The sequence below is a fragment of the Xyrauchen texanus genome, chromosome 31 (genome assembly GCF_025860055.1).
Source record: "Xyrauchen texanus isolate HMW12.3.18 chromosome 31, RBS_HiC_50CHRs, whole genome shotgun sequence".
Taxonomy (NCBI): Eukaryota; Metazoa; Chordata; class Actinopteri; order Cypriniformes; family Catostomidae; genus Xyrauchen; species Xyrauchen texanus.
This window is the reverse complement of record NC_068306.1, coordinates 25,236,315-25,255,187: the sequence shown is the minus strand read 5'-3', so window position 1 is coordinate 25,255,187 and position 18,873 is coordinate 25,236,315. Positions and strand designations below refer to the sequence as shown.

General features: G+C 39.2%; 1 protein-coding gene across 5 annotated transcripts in view; it reads left to right on the top strand.

Moving 5' to 3' along the window:
• Nucleotides 1-18,873, top strand: part of LOC127624560 (cell adhesion molecule 1-like) — a 490,282-nt gene that overhangs the window by 318,740 nt on the left and 152,669 nt on the right. For 4 of the 5 annotated variants that reach the window (XM_052099340.1, XM_052099339.1, XM_052099338.1 and 1 more), the window contains exon 2: nt 17,665-17,682. The exons of the other annotated variant lie outside the window; for it this stretch is intronic. In XM_052099340.1, coding sequence (XP_051955300.1) covers nt 17,665-17,682 — 18 coding nt within the window. The remainder of the gene's footprint in view (nt 1-17,664; nt 17,683-18,873) is intronic. 5 annotated transcript variants of the gene reach the window in all.

Below are 18,873 nucleotides of genomic sequence, written 5' to 3'. Positions count from 1 at the left end.
TGACCCATGATGTGCTGTAGGCTGTTTCAGTAGAATTGTGTTGTTGCATGTTATATTCTCTATCAGAAGCAGCAAAGCCACAATGTAAACAATGTTTTTTTTTTGTTCTTTTATATTCAAAATCAGTCAACACTTCATGTAGGCCTAAATCGTATTTACTAAACAAGATGCCAATGCAGGAAACAGAGTGATGATAAAAATTAGCAGAGTTTATAAAAAATTCTTAATTGCATCTTTATCAAAGCTCAGTCTGACATCATCAACTCTAGAAGGGTCACAAATAAGTAAGCGGGAAGTGGGGGGTGGCAGTCCAGGTAAAACAATCTATAATTTTTTTCCCCAGTCTAACAAACAATCTTTGGCTTTTCAGCTTCATGATAAGGTATCTACTTTAGCTTTAGTCATAAGAGACAACATAAACTCATAAATAATTAACAGCTTTGCAGCATTTAGCTTCACGATCTGGCAGGCCTGTGTGACTGGGACTCTCTCTCCCTCACTGCCATTCTCGGCAGACTTTTCAAGCCCATCTCCGTCGTCACTGTAACGAGACACAAGTGTTACGTACCATTAATCACCTGTTGATGGCCCTTACCGCTTCCTCTCTCCGCAGTGACAGAGACATGACCACGTCCTGCTCCACAGCAACATAAGGCTTATTAGACTTAGATGAGCCTATCCTTACCAGAGTGTCAGGTATTGTCTGATTAGCCCCTGCTAGTAGATGCTGGAACTGAAGCAGCTGTACAAATGAATGTATAAAATGACTAGTAGTAAATGTTTGTGTGTGTGTGTGTGTGTATATATATATATATATATATATATATATATATATATAAAATACACAAACAAAAACGATCATAAAAATGTTGTGCTGCCTTGAAAAAGCTATTTGACATATATTTACATACTGTATATTTAGCATGCCAAAATGACTTCATTTGCACAAATTATCATGTTCAAAAATTTACATCCACTTGGTTGCTAATATGGTGTGTTTCTTATCAATGATCAATAACTATTTTTGTCTTTTGTGATAGTTGTGCATAGGGATGTGTGGAACGACTAATTTCACATAATTTAAATGAAAATGCTTAAATCAACTAATTTAAAAATTAATCAACCTTCAGAAAATGTATTTATGTGACCCATCAGTTTCTGTGAGGGTATGTGCATACCTACTAGGACATTTTTATCATTCAACAATGATAAACCATGGTTCACAGGTAAACTCAGACAGCTTCGTCATGCCAAAGAGGATGCTTACAGGGGTGGGGATAGAGTCTTGTATAATCAGGCCAGGAACACACTGAATAACGATATCAGAGTGGCTCAAAGAAGCTACTCTGAGAAGCTGAAAAACAAGTTTTCAGCTAATGACCCTGCATCAGTGTGGAGTGGCCTGAAACAACTTACTAATTACAGGACTCCTACCCCAAACCCTGTAGTGGACCAACGACTGGCTGACGACCTGAATGTGTTCTATTGCAGATTCGAAAGGCCCAATTTCACACCCCACACGCACTCGGTCCATCATTTCACACAAACATTAACACCTCCTGCAACCCCCCTCCTCCCCCCTCCTGCTACACAACCTGCATTCAAGATCTGTGAAGACGATGTGTGCCGTGTCTTTCGGAAGCAAAGATCAAGGAAGGCTCCAGGCCCAGATGGCATCTCACCAGCGTGCCTTCGTTCCTGTGCTAACCAACTGGCCCCCATCTTCTCTCTGATCTTCAATAGATCACTGGAGCAGTGTGTAGTCCCATGCTGCTTCAAATGCTCAATTATTATCCCTGTTCCTAAGAAACCTAAAATCACAGGACTTAATGACTACAGACCTGTCGGCCTGACATCTGTGGCCATGAAGTCATTTGAGAGACAGGTGTTGGCCCACCTGAAGGACATCACTAGACCCTTTCTGGATCCCCTTCAATTTGCTTATCAAGCAAACAGGTCTGTGGATGATGCAGTCAACATGGGATTGCATCACATCCTGCAACATCTGGACAGACCAGGGACATATGCATGGATCCTTTTTGTGGACTTCAGTTCGGCTTTCAACACAATCATCCTAGCTATTCTCCAGACTAAGTTAAACCAACTCCCTGTTCCCACCTCTACCTGTCAGTGGATTACCAGCTTTCTGACGGACAGGCAGCATCTTGTGAGGCAGGGAAAATTCACTTCCACCACCTGTACCATCAGCACTGGTGCCCCCCAGGGATGTGTACTCTCCCCACTACTCTTCTCCCTGTACACAAATGACTGCATCACCAAGGACCCGTCTGTCAAGCTCCTGAAGTTTGCAGACGACACCAATGTCATCGGCCTCATCCGAGATGATGATGAGTCTGCATATAGAAAGGAGATTGAACGGCTGGCTGTCTGGTGCATTCAAAGCAATCTGGAGCTGAACACGCTCAAAATGGTGGAGATGATTGTGGACTTTAGGAGGAACACCCCAACATTGTCCCCCCTCACCATTCTAAACAGCACTGTGGCAGCAGTGGAGTCATTCAGGTTCCTGGGCTCTACCATTTCACAGGACCTGAAGTGGGAGATACACATCGACTCAGCTGAGGAAGTTCAACCTGCCACAGGTGCTGCTGAAACAGTTCTACTCAGCAGTCATTGAGTCTTTCCTCTGCACTTCAATAACTGTCTGGTTTGGTGCAGCTTCGAAATCAGACATCAGAAGACTACAAAGGACAGTTCGGTCTGCTGAGAGGATTATTGGTTGCCCCTGCACCCCCCTTCAAGAACTTTACACTTCCAGAGTGAAGGAAAAGGCTGTAAAGATCACTCTGGACCCCACTCACCCTACCAACTACCTTTTTGAACTGTTGCCTTCTGGCCGGCGCTTCAGAGCTCTGAACACCAGAACCTTCAGACACAGGAACAGTTTTTTCCCTCAGGCTATCCATCTAATGAACAATTAAATTCAACAATTGAACAATTGAGCAATATTTATGTGCAATACACAGTTTAAGTCTATTTATATTATCCAACATATCCACTTCTGCAATTACTTACATTGCTCTGTACATAATATACTGTATTTTTGTTCTTTATATAACAGATTGTAATAGATTTGCACTACGTGTGTGTATGTGGGTATGTATGAATGTGAGTGTATGTACGTACAGTGAGGAAAATAAGTATTTGAACACCCTGCTATTTTGCAAGTTCTCCCACTTAGAAATCATGGAGGGGTCTGAAATTGTCATCGTAGGTGCATGTCCACTGTGAGAGACATAATCTAAAAAAAAAATCCAGAAATCACAATGTATGATTTTTTAACTATTTATTTGTATGATACAGCTGCAAATAAGTATTTGAACACCTGAGAAAATCAGTGTTAATATTTGGTACAGTAGCCTTTGTTTGCAATTAAACGTTTCCTGTAGTTTTTCACCAGGTTTGCACACACTGCAGGAGGGATTTTGGCCCACTCCTCCACACAGAGCTTCTCTAGATCAGTAAGGTTTCTGGGCTGTCGCTGAGAAACACGGAGTTTGAGCTCCCTCCAAAGATTCTCTATTGGGTTTAGGTCTGGAGACTGGCTAGGCCACGTCAGAACCTTGATATGCTTCTTACAGAGCCACTCCTTGGTTATCCTGGCTGTGTGCTTCGGGTCATTGTCATGTTGGAAGCCCCAGCCTCGACCCATCTTCAATGCTCTAACTGAGGGAAGGATGTTGTTCCCCAAAATCTCGCAATACATGGCCCAGGTCATCCTCTCCTTAATACAGTGCAGTCGCCCTGTCCCATGTGCAGAAAAACACCCCCAAAGCATGATGCTACCACCCCCATGCTTCACAGTAGGGATGGTGTTCTTGGGATGGTACTCATCATTCTTCTTCCTCCAAACACGGTTAGTGGAATTATGACCAAAAGGTCTCATCTGACCACATGACTTTCTCCCATGACTCCTCTGGATCATCCAAATGGTCATTGGCAAACTTAAGACGGGCCTTGACATGTGCTGGTTTAAGCAGGGGAACCTTCCGTGCCATGCATGATTTCAAACCGTGACGTCTTAGTGTATTACCAACAGTAACCTTGGAAACGGTGGTCCCAGCTCTTTTCAGGTCATTGACCAGCTCCTCCCGTGTAGTTCTGGGCTGATTTTTCACCTTTCTTAGGATCATTGAGACCACACGAGGTGAGATCTTGCACGGAGCCCCAGTCCTAGGGAGATTGACAGTCATGTTTAGCTTCTTCCATTTTCTAATGATTGCTCCAACAGTGGACCTTTTTTCACCAAGCTGCTTGGCGATTTCCCTGTAGCCCTTTCCAGCCTTGTGGAGGTGTACAATTTTGTCTCTAGAGTCTTTGGACAGCTCTTTGGTCTTGGCCATGTTAGTAGTTGGATTCTTACTGATTGTATGGGGTGGACAGGTGTCTTTATGCAGCTAACGACCTCAAACAGGTGCATCTAATTTAGGATAATAAATGGAGTGGAGGTGGACATTTTAAAGGCAGACTAACAGGTCTTTGAGGGTCAGAATTCTAGCTGATAGACAGGTGTTCAAATACTTATTTGCAGCTGTATCATACAAATAAATAGTTAAAAAATCATACATTGTGATTTCTGGATTTTTTTTTTTAGATTATGTCTCTCACAGTGGACATGCACCTACGATGACAATTTCAGACCCCTCCATGATTTCTAAGTGGGAGAACTTGCAAAATAGCAGGGTGTTCAAATACTTATTTTCCTCACTGTATATACACTCACCTAAAGGATTATTAGGAACACCTGTTCAATTTCTCATTAATGCAATTATCTAATCAACCAATCACATGGCAGTTGCTTCAATGCATTTAGGGGTGTGGTCCTGGTCAAGACAATCTCCTGAACTCCAAACTGGATGTCAGAATGGGAAAGAAAGGTGATTTAAGCAATTTTGAGCATGGCATGGTTGTTGGTGCCAGATGGGCCGGTCTGAGTATTTCACAATCTGCTCAGTTACTGGGATTTTCACGCACAACCATTTCTAGGGTTTACAAAGAATGGTGTGAAAAGGGAAAAACATCCAGTATGCGGCAGTCCTGTGGGCAAAAATGCCTTGTTGATGCTAGAGGTCAAAGGAGAATGGGCCGACTGATTCAAGCTGATAGAAGAGCAACTTTGCCTGAAATAACCAATCGTTACAACCGAGGTATGCAGCAAAGCATTTGTGAAGCCACAACACGCACAACCTTGAGGCGGATGGGCTACAACAGCAGAAGACCACACCGGGTACCACTCATCTCCACTACGAATAGGAAAAAGAGTCTACAATTTGCAAGAGCTCACCAAAATTGGACAGTTGAAGACTGGAAAAATGTTGCCTGGTCTGATGAGTCTCGATTTCTGTTGAGACATTCAGATGGTAGAGTCAGAATTTGGCGTAAACAGAATGAGAACATGGATCCATCATGCCTTGTTTCCACTGTGCAGGCTGCTGGTGGTGGTGGTGTAATGGTGTGGGGGATGGCACACTTTAGGCCCCTTAGTGCCAATTGGGGATCGTTTAAATGCCACGGCCTACCTGAGCATTGTTTCTGACCATGTCCATCCCTTTATGGCCACCATGTACCCATCCTCTGATGGCTACTTCCAGCAGGATAATGCACCATGTCACAAAGCTCGAATCATTTCAAATTGGTTTCTTGAACATGACAATGAGTTCACCGTACTAAAATGGCCCCCAGAGTCACCAGATCTCAACCCAATAGAGCATCTTTGGGATGTGGTGGAACGGGAGCTTCATGCCCTGGATGTGCATCCCACAAATCTCCATCAACTGCAAGATGCTATCCTATCAATATGGGCCAACATTTCTAAAGAATGCTTTCAGCACCTTGTTGAATCAATGCCACGTAGAATTAAGGCAGTTCTGAAGGCGAAAGGGGGTCAAACACAGTATTAGTATGGTGTTCCTAATAATCCTTTAGGTGAGTGTATGTATAATTATTTCACCAAGACAAATTCCTTGTATGTGTAAGCATACTTGGCAATAAAGCTGATTGTGATTCTGATTTAAAATAATTAATCTATTCCAAATCCAACACTAAATTCCCCTGAAAAGTAGCATTTATCTGTGCCATGCTCACCTTGCATTATCATCATTGTACACTAAATAAAGGACATGACAAGCATTCCCCTTTAGCGAATGCAGGTTTATTTAATGAAAATAATTGAATGAATAATGCAGGACCAATAGCGCAATCCTAATAGCCTGTTCTAAATGGAATTCGGCAAGTAAAATTACTTAACATATTAAAAAATTCAGGAAATTGTTGAAAATAATTAACAGCTAGGCTAAGCCAAATCGAGAGAGAAAAAATATGCTTAAAGTTGCCTGTATTTCACGATATGTAGTCATGCATTAGCTATTGATCTAAATTGACAGCTGTTCTGTAAAGAACATTAACCAATAACAGTTAAAATAGCTATAGGATAGAAATAAATTTGGCCTGTGATGTAGTCTACAATAAACTTAATGTATTCTAAACCTGAAGTACACAGAATAAAAGATAGTTTAAGCCGTTTAGCAGTCGGCATCTCATTGAAAATAGCCTCCTTAATCAGCACATAAAAAAAATGTAATTCCTTGCTGTGGCATGGGGGGCGTGGTCACGTGTTACACTTGCCTATCATTTTCTATGCTAATTACTCAAAAGCATTTTTAATGAGCAAAAATAACACATCGATATGGTCCGGTGAAAGATGGGACTTAACTAACCTGAGGCAGCTATCCTGCACTTGAAAAAACCTGCTCAGCGAGAAAATAACTTACAAGCACTCATAGATTTAAAGAAGACTCAAATAACTTTCAAACCAATGTTTCAGAAATCGGCTTCTCACACCACCACCAAAGTGATTGCTATAGCTTTATGCTGAGATTTCTTGTCTAGCGAGAGAGCATTATCCTGCGTGCACTGTGAGTGAGAGCAGCAAGAAGAACAGGCAGCCTGTGGTGAAATGAAACTTTGTATTTATCTTCTCCAGATATCCTCTTTATTAAATTATATTTGTATTATTATATTTTATTTAAAATGTGTAACATTTAATATGACTTTAATTTAAGTGCAGCCTCTGTAGAAATATGAAGCCAAACTTAAATGTGTAAAAATGTTGAACAGTTTAATGGGGGAAAATTATAACCGACTATTAATTCCAGTGTCTACTAGCAGCATCAGTTTACTAGTTTACTAGTCTCACACATCCCAAGATGTGCATGAGTCCCTGCTTTGTCTTGAGAAATAAAGCTGCCCACTGTTCTTAAGAAGAATCCCTCATGTACTGCATGCTGTTTGGTTTAATTGATGCTCAAGAAGGCAACACACTATATTAAAAATTAATTGGGTAACAGGAAGAAGAAACGTTCACTGTAAAGGTGGACCCTTGTGCCATGTCAAAACATCAGTCATTCCTCTCCAGCTATTGAAAAAAAAAAATTGTTTTTCGTCTATTTATTGTGCTGTGGAGGGCCTGTCATATCTGTCAGTGGTGAAGAATTTAAGCGGCAAGGTAGTGTTCCCAGCCCAGGAGCAAATATGTGGCTAATGGTAGGCTGGCATTGTCTTTTTCTTTTGTGTAGGCTGATCCTGGGGATTAAAGCATCTGTCTGCCCTCTGCTCACTATAATGGCATTAGGGGATGGATATGTTTTAGTATTCCTTTAAAGAATATCTGATATGAGCGGGCGGCGGATTTAATTAAGTAAAAAGCTAGACCTGAGAGAGAGAAACCAACAAAGGCAAACACGGAGTGAGGAAGACAGACAGAGATATAAACCTGAATTCAGTGTTTTTTTCTCTCAGCAACCAAGCGTAGTTACCTCAGCCTTGGAGTTCCGTGAGAATGATTTGACAAAGTTAATCTCTACACCAGCATTTCTCTCTCTCTTTCACCAACATGACTCATCTTTTGAGCTCCAAAACAATTCTTGTTTCACAGAGATTTGAGAAATAAATGCCAATTTGATAAAATTAACTTATACTGTATATTTTATTTAACAGTATATGGTCTATGTAACATTTTTGGCAGGCAATGACACAGGAGCAGACGATGATGCAAGAACCCAAGTGCAGTTTATTTAAAAGATGAGTGAAATCCAATAACCATAAATCCAAACGTGAAACAAAACATAAACTTGGCTAGACTTTAAAACCAAACAAACATAAACGACTTGACTTTGACTTGCAATAACCATGAAAAAGCAAATATAAGGGTTATAAATACTCCGACATGGGTAGTAACAGGTTAACAAGACCACCAATGAAAATACAAGACTGATAACAATATAACAAGGCAATGAAACATGAACCAATAACAAGACAAGTCTAATAAACAAAGGAATCAAATGAGATCAAAACACATGAAACATGGTGTGATCAGGATAATCACGTGTTCCCCTTCTGTCACTCACTCAACGTTGTGTCGAATGAAGTGACACAATGGGTCTTCCTGGGACGCCAAACATAGCCCTGAGCCTGAGAAAAGGCCAATGTCAAGTTGGCAGATAGAATTTGCATGCCCCGCCCCGGACATACGGGTATAAAGGAAAGCGGGGCAGCGAGTGCCACTCAGAATTTTTCTTCGGAGCCGAACGGTTGTGTAACAGCAAGATGAGTTCACCACTGTTTCACTCACCTCTACTGGCGATAAGCACTGCTGTTGGATCTACGGCACATTTCCAGCTGGTGTTCTCTCTCTCTAAACACTGTGCAGTCTACGCCCCTGGGTGCTTCAACAGCGCTTTCATTGCATGAAAGAGTGTTTCTCCTCCTAAAAAGAGTTTATTTCCTCTAAAAGAGTTTGAGTTCCCACTCCTAAAATAACAATACACAGCAGGGGTTGAACGTCCTTTTCAGGACGCTTCTTTTTAAAGATGTCTTTCCGCCTCTGTGTAGTTCCTGGATGTGGTTGATTTCTCTCCACTTCTGACGGTCATAAAAGCTTCCTCGCTTGCCTGGGCTGCGATCACACGCAGGCAGTGTTTTATGAATGGTTCATGATCTCAGTGCAAGAACATAGCCATGGCAACATTGTGGTCGCTGCTTTCTTTTCTCACGAGAGAAAGCCACTTCAGCCACCCCCATGTCGTTCTTTCTTCCCACGGGATTGAGGACGACCCAGCCGGCGATAAAGGCGATTTGAGGAGACCGGGCTTTACACAGACTCCCGTTCAAAATGCTCACGCAGAAACAGATTCTTACCTGCGTTCGACAGCTAGATTGGTTCGCTGCGGTAGACCTGAAGGACTCGTACTTCCACGTCTCCATTCTGCCTTGACACCGACCCTTCTTGCGGTTTGCATTCGACGGGCAGGCGTATCAGTACAAGGTCCTCCCCTTCGGCCTGTCCCCTCACGTCTTCACGAAGATCGCAGAGGCAGCTCTTGCCACGCTAAGGGAAGTGGGCATCCGCATACTCAACTACCTCGATGACTAGCTCATCCTGGCTCACTCTCGAGAGTTACTGTGTGCTCACAGGGACCAGGTGCTCAGGCACCTCAGCCGTCTAGGGCTTCAGGTCAACTGGGAAAAGAGCAAGCTCATCCTGGTTCAGAGCATCTATTTTCTTGGCATGGAGTTAGACTCCGTCTCAATGACAGCGGTCTTATCCCGTGTTTTGTCAGGTCCGAGCCGGTAGAACTTGTAATGCTCCCAGGCTAGTAATGTAGTGCCTGTTCCCCCCTTAAGGGGTACAGGGAACCTAAGGTCTGTATGTGACACCTCTTTGCGGGTGTTGGGGAGGGCTATGTGCAGCCGACACAGTTGCCTCTAGCACGCATTAGCCTGCTTGCATCTGTCTCGGCAATTCATGTAACACGGTCAGTGTGTAGCATTTTATATGGGACCCCTTGTTTCACTTCATTCGACACAACGTTGAGTGAGTGACAGAAGGGGAACGTCATGATTACTGTTGTACCCTCCGTTCCCCGAGGGAAGGAACAAGACGTTGTGTCCCTCCTGCCACAGCACTACAACTGTAAACCTTATTTTCGGCTCCTCAGTGCAAAATCCTGACTGACACTCGCTGCCCCACTTCCCTTTATACCCGTATGTCTGGGGCAGAGCATGCAAATTCTGTCTGCCAACTTGACAGTGGCCTTTTCTCAGGTTCAGAGGTACGTTTGGCATCCCAGGAAGACCACTTGTGTCACTTCATTCGACACAACATCTCGTTCCTTCCCTCGGGGAATGGAGGTTACAACAGTAACCATGATGACTAGGCAAGGAAGTGAAAAAAATTAAAAATAAAAGGACCTGAATACATGAACAGGACTAACTTTTCAATATAAAAGATACGAAAAACAGGAATCAACAGAAAAAACATGACAGTCTACAAAAGAATATGAATTAAATCAAATCTCAGTGTTTCACAATTGCATTGGGAAAGGCGGTTCATTTGGTACATTTGTCAGTGGAGGAGCCCTTTTGGCAGACCTTTGTAAAACCTTTTTTTGTTGTTATCAAGGAAACATACTGACCTCAAATTTTCTTTGCACATTTGCACCACTTAAATGCAACTTTTTCTTCTGCTAAAAAATTTTTGCTACAGGGAGCAAAATAAGAACCTTTTATTTGTCTGTTTTTGTGATGCACAGTGTTAAAATGTTAGCTATTCATTTGAGTATTTGTTGTGATTGTAACCTCCTCTGCAACCTTTCAATTCTCTAATAATAGCCAAAAATGTTTAGTTGTGATAAAATGCATGAATGTAGGCTCTCTGTTGCCTCTCTGGGTCGCCACTTCAGAGTGCAATATTGATTTTCTGTGGAATGCTACTTTATAAATTTGTTTTTGTTTGGCTTAAGGACACTTATTTAAAATATGTGACTGACATTCCTTTCTGCATTTTTATGATTTATGAGCTTTGTAATAGAAGAGTCAAGCCACTATTCACAATTATAAACTTTCTACTGCACTGTAAAAAATTTCAACCCACTAAATAAAAAAAGTTAAACTTCTAAAGACAAAGATGTTGCTATAACAATAATGATGAAAACCTTTTTTTTTTTTTTTTTTTTTTATAAATTTTTATAATGTATCATATATCCCTGCAAATAACATTGCATACACATATTATGCAAATGGCATAAAGCGTATCCCTAAAACCACATCCCTAAACTAGCCTAAGTTGAATTGTTGGTCTTAGCTGCTCTCCTTAAGTGCCCAAAACTACTTTGAAAGCAGAAAACAGACCAGCCTGGGAGACCAGAAAAGACCAGCCTAGGCTGGTGTACACATTTCTTATTTTTTCATTTTTTTTTTTTTTCTTTCAGCAGGGATGCAAGCAAAGCAATTAGCACTATAATTAGCACATTATAATTAATTGGGTAAAATCCTCATGGTTAATAAGTGAAGTTATTAGGGGTCACTTGACCTCAGGTGGTTCCACAGAGATTTGCCCTGAGAATTGCGGTATCAGATCACAATTACTTTAGATCTGCGACCTTTCATTCAAAATTAATGGCAGTATTCCTGTCTTGGTCTCCAGGTCGCGTCTGTGACCACCCCAACGGTCCCATTGCTGAATCAATTCTCTGTTTCATGCCTTTCTTTTGCATACATCTGAGCTTTCATCTGAATCTATTTTCACCAACTAACTGGAACATTTATATCCTCTATTGAACATCCAACAGCAAAAAAATTTGGTATTCAGGTCTTATCATTGCCTTCCTTTTCTATTCTTTCCTCTTGACTTGTCTTTTTTCTCTGCTCAGCTTTGCCAAAAGTATGACAAATGTAAATGTCACCTCTTTTCAAGGATTTCCAATCAGATTCAGATTGTAGATGAGAGTGTTTTTGTTGAACAGATAGCATCACTGTCTTTGTGGCCTCCTGGTGTATGGCATAGATGTGTTCAACTCCTCTCTTTGGCATGCTGTTCAGAAAGCCATGGTTGTGAAGGTCAATCTGTGTGTTGTGCGGACCGTGCTAGGCTACCCAACCCTGCCCTTTCCATCAAATCCCCTTTGAGATGAGAATATGACTGTTTGCTCCTAACCTTTTAATTACATGAAGGCTCTACAGGTCAGGCTCGAAGCTCCAGTATTTATGTGGGTACTGTAGGTGCAACTGAACAGCACTCATCAGTGCCCTGAATGCCTACAAATCCATAATCAAATATAAGTGCAGTTCATGCTTTTGAGAGTCATTTAAAAACAAACTGTGACTGGGAAAATATGTACTATATTCTTATGAAATAATTGTGATTTAAATGTTTCTTGGGGTGGGCGTGGGAGGCGGGGGTTGTTAGAAGCATGGCTATATTTGAGGAGAATGATTTAGCAATCATTGGGTGTAGTTCCAGCATCTACCCCTTAGGATAGCATAAAATATAGGTTCATCAACTTTTAAAAGGGAGGAGAAAATACTTTCCATAACTGTTGACGTTGAGAACAAGCGTTCAATCAAACTTTACCATATTTTGTCACATATTCATCTGTCAATTGGTAGAAGCTAGCTAAATTAGGCCGTGACTCTAAGACAGTATAGATATTACATTTCTATCTTCTGTTAATGCATGATCTTCTGAAAAGCTGCTTTGAAACAATGTGTGTTGTGAAAGGCGCTATACAAATAAAAATGACTTGGCTTGACTAGTTACGAGAAATTGACAGGATACATAAAGTCCTCATCTGAGAAAAACAAAAAAACATAGCATTACCAAATTTCCATTTTTGGCAATGTCATTTTTGTTTACTTTTGTACGACCAGAAGTTTTGGCACTGTTTTATGTCACAAATTTAAGTAAAAACTGAAGTAAAACCAGATTTGGAACCACTGCCATAGACAGGGTAGGGAATAACAGAATGTAATGGGAATACGTATTTCAAATACAAAATATAAGCAACTTCCACAACAGTTACAATTTAAATCATTGTAATTAGAATACAGTTACATTCAAAAAGTATTTTGATTACTGAAGAGATTACTATGCATTTTATTGTCATTCATTATTAATTTAATATTTAGTCCTTTCAGATGGAAAACATTTATACATGTAAATGATCCAAAGTGCATGCATAATACGGAAAAAGCCAAAAAAATACAAAGTGAATGACAGCAAAAGCTTATTTTCTTTTGTAGTGAATAAAGATAAATTAATGCATAAATTTCAGCACTTATTCACAACATACATGATTTATAAATTACTGGTATCTGTCAAATTATTAATGAATTTGCTTTAAACAAGCCACAAAAGGTGAGTAATTAGTGGACTGTCATATATAACAAATTAATATTATTAAAATAAAATACAGTAGTTTAAATATTTTTGCAAAATCATTAGTTTCCATCATCGTTCCTGTCAACATGCCCCTTCCAACATTCCATCTCGACAACTTGTGTATCATCTAGAAATCCTAGTTTCCCACTTGTAAGTACAAATTAGTTTGATCGTTCATGTGCTCGGAACTTGTACTTACAATATTTCCAACTCCATTTGAAGGGCACATATGTCCCATGACAACATGCACCAGTCACTATGTCAGTGTGTTACTGCATGACATAAAAGCACATTAAAGTCAGAAAAGACAAAAAAAGTGCGGAAAAAATGGTGCGTTATTTCTCCTAAATGCATCTGAAATTTAATCTAAATGCAAAAGCAACATTTTGAGCAGAATTGTATGTTATTTTAGTGGATACCTGTAATAACCTGAGCAGCAGATGTTCGTACTTATTATCAGTGTCAGTGCATGTTGATTTCAGACACACTGAAATCTGTGTATTAATTGACAGGTGAGGCTTGGTGCTTTGATGCTGCCTCAATGCATACAAGACGGATTAGCGTCTACACCTCAAAAGTGATACGGTTAAGTGCGTTTTTGACCACATTTCTATGTGGTTTTTGTGATCTGATCACAAAACGGTTAGAAACTGTTTACACCTGCATTTAGCACTGACCACATGTGATCGGATCACCAAAAATGCATCTTAATACCAGGTGTAAACGGGGTCAAGAAGACCAGCAGATCAACTGTGCTTGATTTCACATTGTACTTTAACACACTGTTACAGTGTATGCAGAAAACATAAAGATAATTTATAGAGAAACGCCTCCACATTGATTACATTGAGCTCGCTTCATCTTCATCTGTGCATCATCTTCTAGTATGTGGAGAAGACCTGTCATGCAAGTGCCCTCTAGAGGCAGATGACTATATGGACAGCCTTATCAACGTCTGTTGGCATGATTACTGCATGCATTTGTCCTGAAATTAATTAATTGACAATCGATAAGCTTAATCGATCAAATTATTAACAACAATTAAATGATTATTTATTAACCATTAACATCCTTATTAATTGACTTTGAATTCTTAAATTCAGTTTTGCTTAATAAGGCATGCTCACTCCTCTGAAGAAGTTGTGGGCATCCCCTAAGTTTAAGAAAACATCAAAAGTCACTTTAAAGTCACAGGCAGGTTGTGGGAGCTGGCAGATGTGACCTCCCTCTCTGGCTCCTTCAAGGTGGTTTCAGGACACCGGAGTGAGTGTCTATTCCCATTAGCGAGGCTTATCAGAGTGGCAGCAGTGGTGTCTAATCACAGTCCAGCAGACAGACAATAAATCCCTCCCTATTATGGCTCAGGTACACACGCTACTATCCTCTGACTAAAGCAGCCTATCGGAGCCTGATAGGACAAAGACCTGATCCTTAGAAACACTTGCACTTTGTCGCTGACTTTGAATTCAAGTGGGTCAAACAGCTTTTTGTCCAGTGACATTTTCAGCTGGAAAAGACTTTCGACCTTATTCTCTTGTCTCATGTTCACATTTGAAGATTACTGATAATTGTTTTTTAATGGGTCCATCTATTATGTAACCCTCTGAATCATGGTTTATAAAATTTAGGGTGTGTTGTCACATCCAAACTACTATGGTTATTGACCTTTGGCCCACACCAATTATACATATGACAGTCACCTTTAAACGTATTTTTATTTTTTTTTATGAATGACAATATAAAATGGTGACGAAAGTGGCGCACCAACTAAATCTGGAATATTTAATGGAACAATTTGTAATACAAAATACTTTTTTTTTTTATTTGGAACATAAACGAATTATGATAATCTTGATCTGAAGTAAAAATAAATTTGTTATTTAATCATTTATGCATCAGAGGTTAATACCTTATGGGTAGTAGCCTATATTTCTAGTTTTTGATGAAGCTGGTCATTCTGTTGAAACCTGTGCGACCACTTGCACCACTTGTGTGGGAGACATGTGAAGACAGTCTGTTTGGTGTGAAATGGACTGAGGCTATGATTTGGCCGTGGGCTCAGTGGAAGATGGCAGTTAAGCCCTGGTAGTCATGTCCAAAAATCATCACAGCTTGTACTGACTGTACCTCTTGAGTGGACAAAATTTGTTTATCAGGGGTGAGAATTGGCAGGGACATTTATTTTATGTTTATTGGAGCCTATTGCAATTTCAAAACTGTGATATATTGTAATCTGTTACTTTAATTTCTCATTCACCATAATTGGATTTCGGTGCATTGTGCAATAATTGCTGAACTTCCTGCCTTACTTAATCATAGATACATTTCCACATAAGTGTCAATAATGAATAGGGGAAATGTGCATAGGGGAAATGTGCAATTTGGTTCCAGCATGTTTATTATTATTTGTATTTATTTTATTAGTGTTTTTGTTTATTTAACTATTGCAATCTTGATGTACAGAGGATCTTTGCAGAATTCTTTACAAATACCACAATATATAGACATTGATATTGTTACTTTAGCTTGTTCTGCGTTTTCATTTTGGTCAACGATTAATAATTGTGTTTTGAAAAATAATTAAAAAAAAATCCCTTTCCTGCCATTTGAATGTCAATACATAATAGTGAGGTTAAAATATTGAGATATTTTGAAATCACAATTTTCGTTTTCATATCGTTCGATTTTGATATTTATCGCAGTATACATTCACATGTGCACATTGCACATTTTTGTTTTTACTTTTCAATTTTGGCAGAAGAAAAAAAAAACTAAATAGTCAAAATAGTCTCTACGAAACTGCACTGGGGCCCAGTGATAGATAAATTAGTGGGGTCTGATGGGATCTTCTACCAGAATATTAAACTATTTGAGATTGTCAACCGAGTGCAGTTGGATATGAATGTACATTTGTCCATCTCTTCGTTTTGAAGCATAATGACAGCAGTCCAGTATTTGTTTGAATATATTTACATTAAAGTGATATGTTTCTATATTTATTGAATTGGGGCATAGAATCCCTTGTGACTGAGGAATGATACTTTATGGGGGTTCAGGGGTATCCCATGAGAGAAAATTAAGAAAATATAAAAGTCTGAATAGACCATTTATATATTTTAATTATGTGAGAAAGACTAGGCTACCAACAAGTAATTTATTGTCTTTCCTGGTCATCCATGCCAGAGATGAAAACATCTGATTAATTTTCTCAAAATTAGAACATAAATCGATTTGTTTATTATTAAAGGCTCTAAGCATGCTGATTAATAAAGCTACATTTAGAAGGAAAAACATTATGGTTTAAAGGCACTTTGGAAACACATTAAATTATGCGGCGCCTCATGTCTATGCACATGCGGTGAAAGAGGCAATGCGTGCGGAGTGGGACAGGGCATAAATGAGAAATTCGAAGCTAGAGAAAAATATTCAAGAATGCAGTGCAATAAGATCAGAGCTGGTGTACACAGCACTGTTGTTTTGTTATGCTGCTCACTATAGACGATGAAAGGGTGCAACCGTCATCATTAAGTCTTTAATGTTAGCAGCTTCATACATTCTGAGAAAACTAAACGGCTTGTGTTTTTATCGACACGCACCTGATCGTCTAGACGTAGAACATAGGCTAAATATCGAAAATTAATCGAAAGCTTATCATCGATACAGGTATTTTTGTATAGCAATACATATCTAGATCGTTGTATTGCCCAGTCCTAATGTTTAGGCATTCAAAGACATAAAATTAAATGCCCAGCCATTAAGACTGATATCTGGCCCAAACTACAACTCGAACAAGCCTATTTTATATGTAAAGCTGTGTGAGGTATAATTGGAGCTATTGTCTCAAGGGTCTTGTTGTTAGCGGTTGGGTATGAAGAATTGTATTTGGTACTGAGGGATGATTTATGCCATGGTCACTCATGGATATTTGCATGGATTTCTGTGTAACTTCTCTAATGTTGTTTAAATTCAATAGACACGCAGATGCTCTGAGCAAAGCTTAGACACAAATATCTTTTCTTCAATGGTTGTGCGTCGAGTCCCAGAAGAGGAATGCTAATTAGCACATTAGCTAAGATGAAAATTTGGTGAAAATCCTAATAAGAAGATTGTTTTTCTAATCAGACTCTGACTCATTGCAAATTTTCATACAGCCATGTCAGCTCTAAGTGCTTTTTAAAACGCATTGCATTACTGACACTTTTGTTCTGTTCTGTTTAAGCAATAAATATGAGGTTATTGAAAACAGCGTTGAAAGTCACATTGAAAATTACCTTGAAAGAAAATCACTGATTTAGCATGTGTAAACTAATGTGTAAATTTATCTGTCTTCTTTCTTCTGATTGTATGACAGTTTGGGGATCTATTGTCTATTGGTGAATGGCTTTATCCTAAATATTTTCTCTTTTTCCTTTCCCTCTTTCATACAGGCGCTGCTCAGTACCCAGGTATGCCTTGCTTCCTCTTTACCTCTGATTCATATGTGTGTGCGTTTTTTGCCCATCTCCATTTTCTAAATAGCTTGTTCTTTACAGCTAGCAGTACTGGTCATAACCAAGACCATCTTGTCTTTCTTCAACCTCTAACTCAATCTTTTTCTATCTATTTATACACAATAAAAAACATTATTTTAAGTCGGTTCTTTTTGATACATCAATCAAACAGGCTCTCAGACTGGTCTGAATGATTCAAAAGTGAATCCATCTGAATTAAAATGATTTTAAAAAAAAATATCCCCATTCAGTTTTTGCTAATGAGTGAAAAGATTATGGAAAAGCCATTAGAATTGATTGGTTAGAAAATGTGGGAACCCTACCTCTCTAGCTTTAAGGATGGAAATTCTGCCCCATTCTCTTCAATATCTCATCCGATCAAATTGCTCCATTTTACAGAGTGTAAATTTACTCCACATACAGTATACAGTAATTTCCTCTTTCAAATGTGGGGAATTTATTTTAAAGGAGGCCAGTAAAATAAGTCATTTGGTAAACCATTCTCAAACTCTCCATTTTATCATCATCTTGTCAGTGCTTCTCAGGTCTTACTCATTTTCATTCATGCCATTTTTTTGTTCCATGAACACTCTTGTGTAAGTTTAAGATAAAAAAAAAATATATTTTTCTATAGAAATTAAATTATATTATAATTTTTTATTAATTTTTGAGACGTAAAATACAAGCACTATAATAGCACTTTGTGTGCTCATTATGATTTAAGGGTATTATGTTTGCAAAGCTTATTTTTTGCATTGAATCTAAACTGATATCCTTTCCTCTATAAAAGTACCTGCTTGCCATTGGTAGCACTTTGCAGCATTTCATTTTTGTTAATTATAGAAGTTATAATTCACACCATAATGCAGGTATCACCAGAGAGGTTTTTCTTCTTCTTTTTTTTTCCTCTTCATTTATAAGTGTCTGTTGACTCACTCAGTGTTTTTTAATTGCCTTAACACTTTGTGTTTAGGACAAAAAAATCGTAAGACTGTATTACATGCCAAAAATAGGAATGCATGATATAATAGTGTCCATATCGGCCAATATTGTCCGATATTTGTGCTTTTTTACAGTATAGGTAACGGTCTGATTATTAGAAGCAGATAATATCAGGGCTTTTTTTTTTTTTTTACTTTTTTCAGA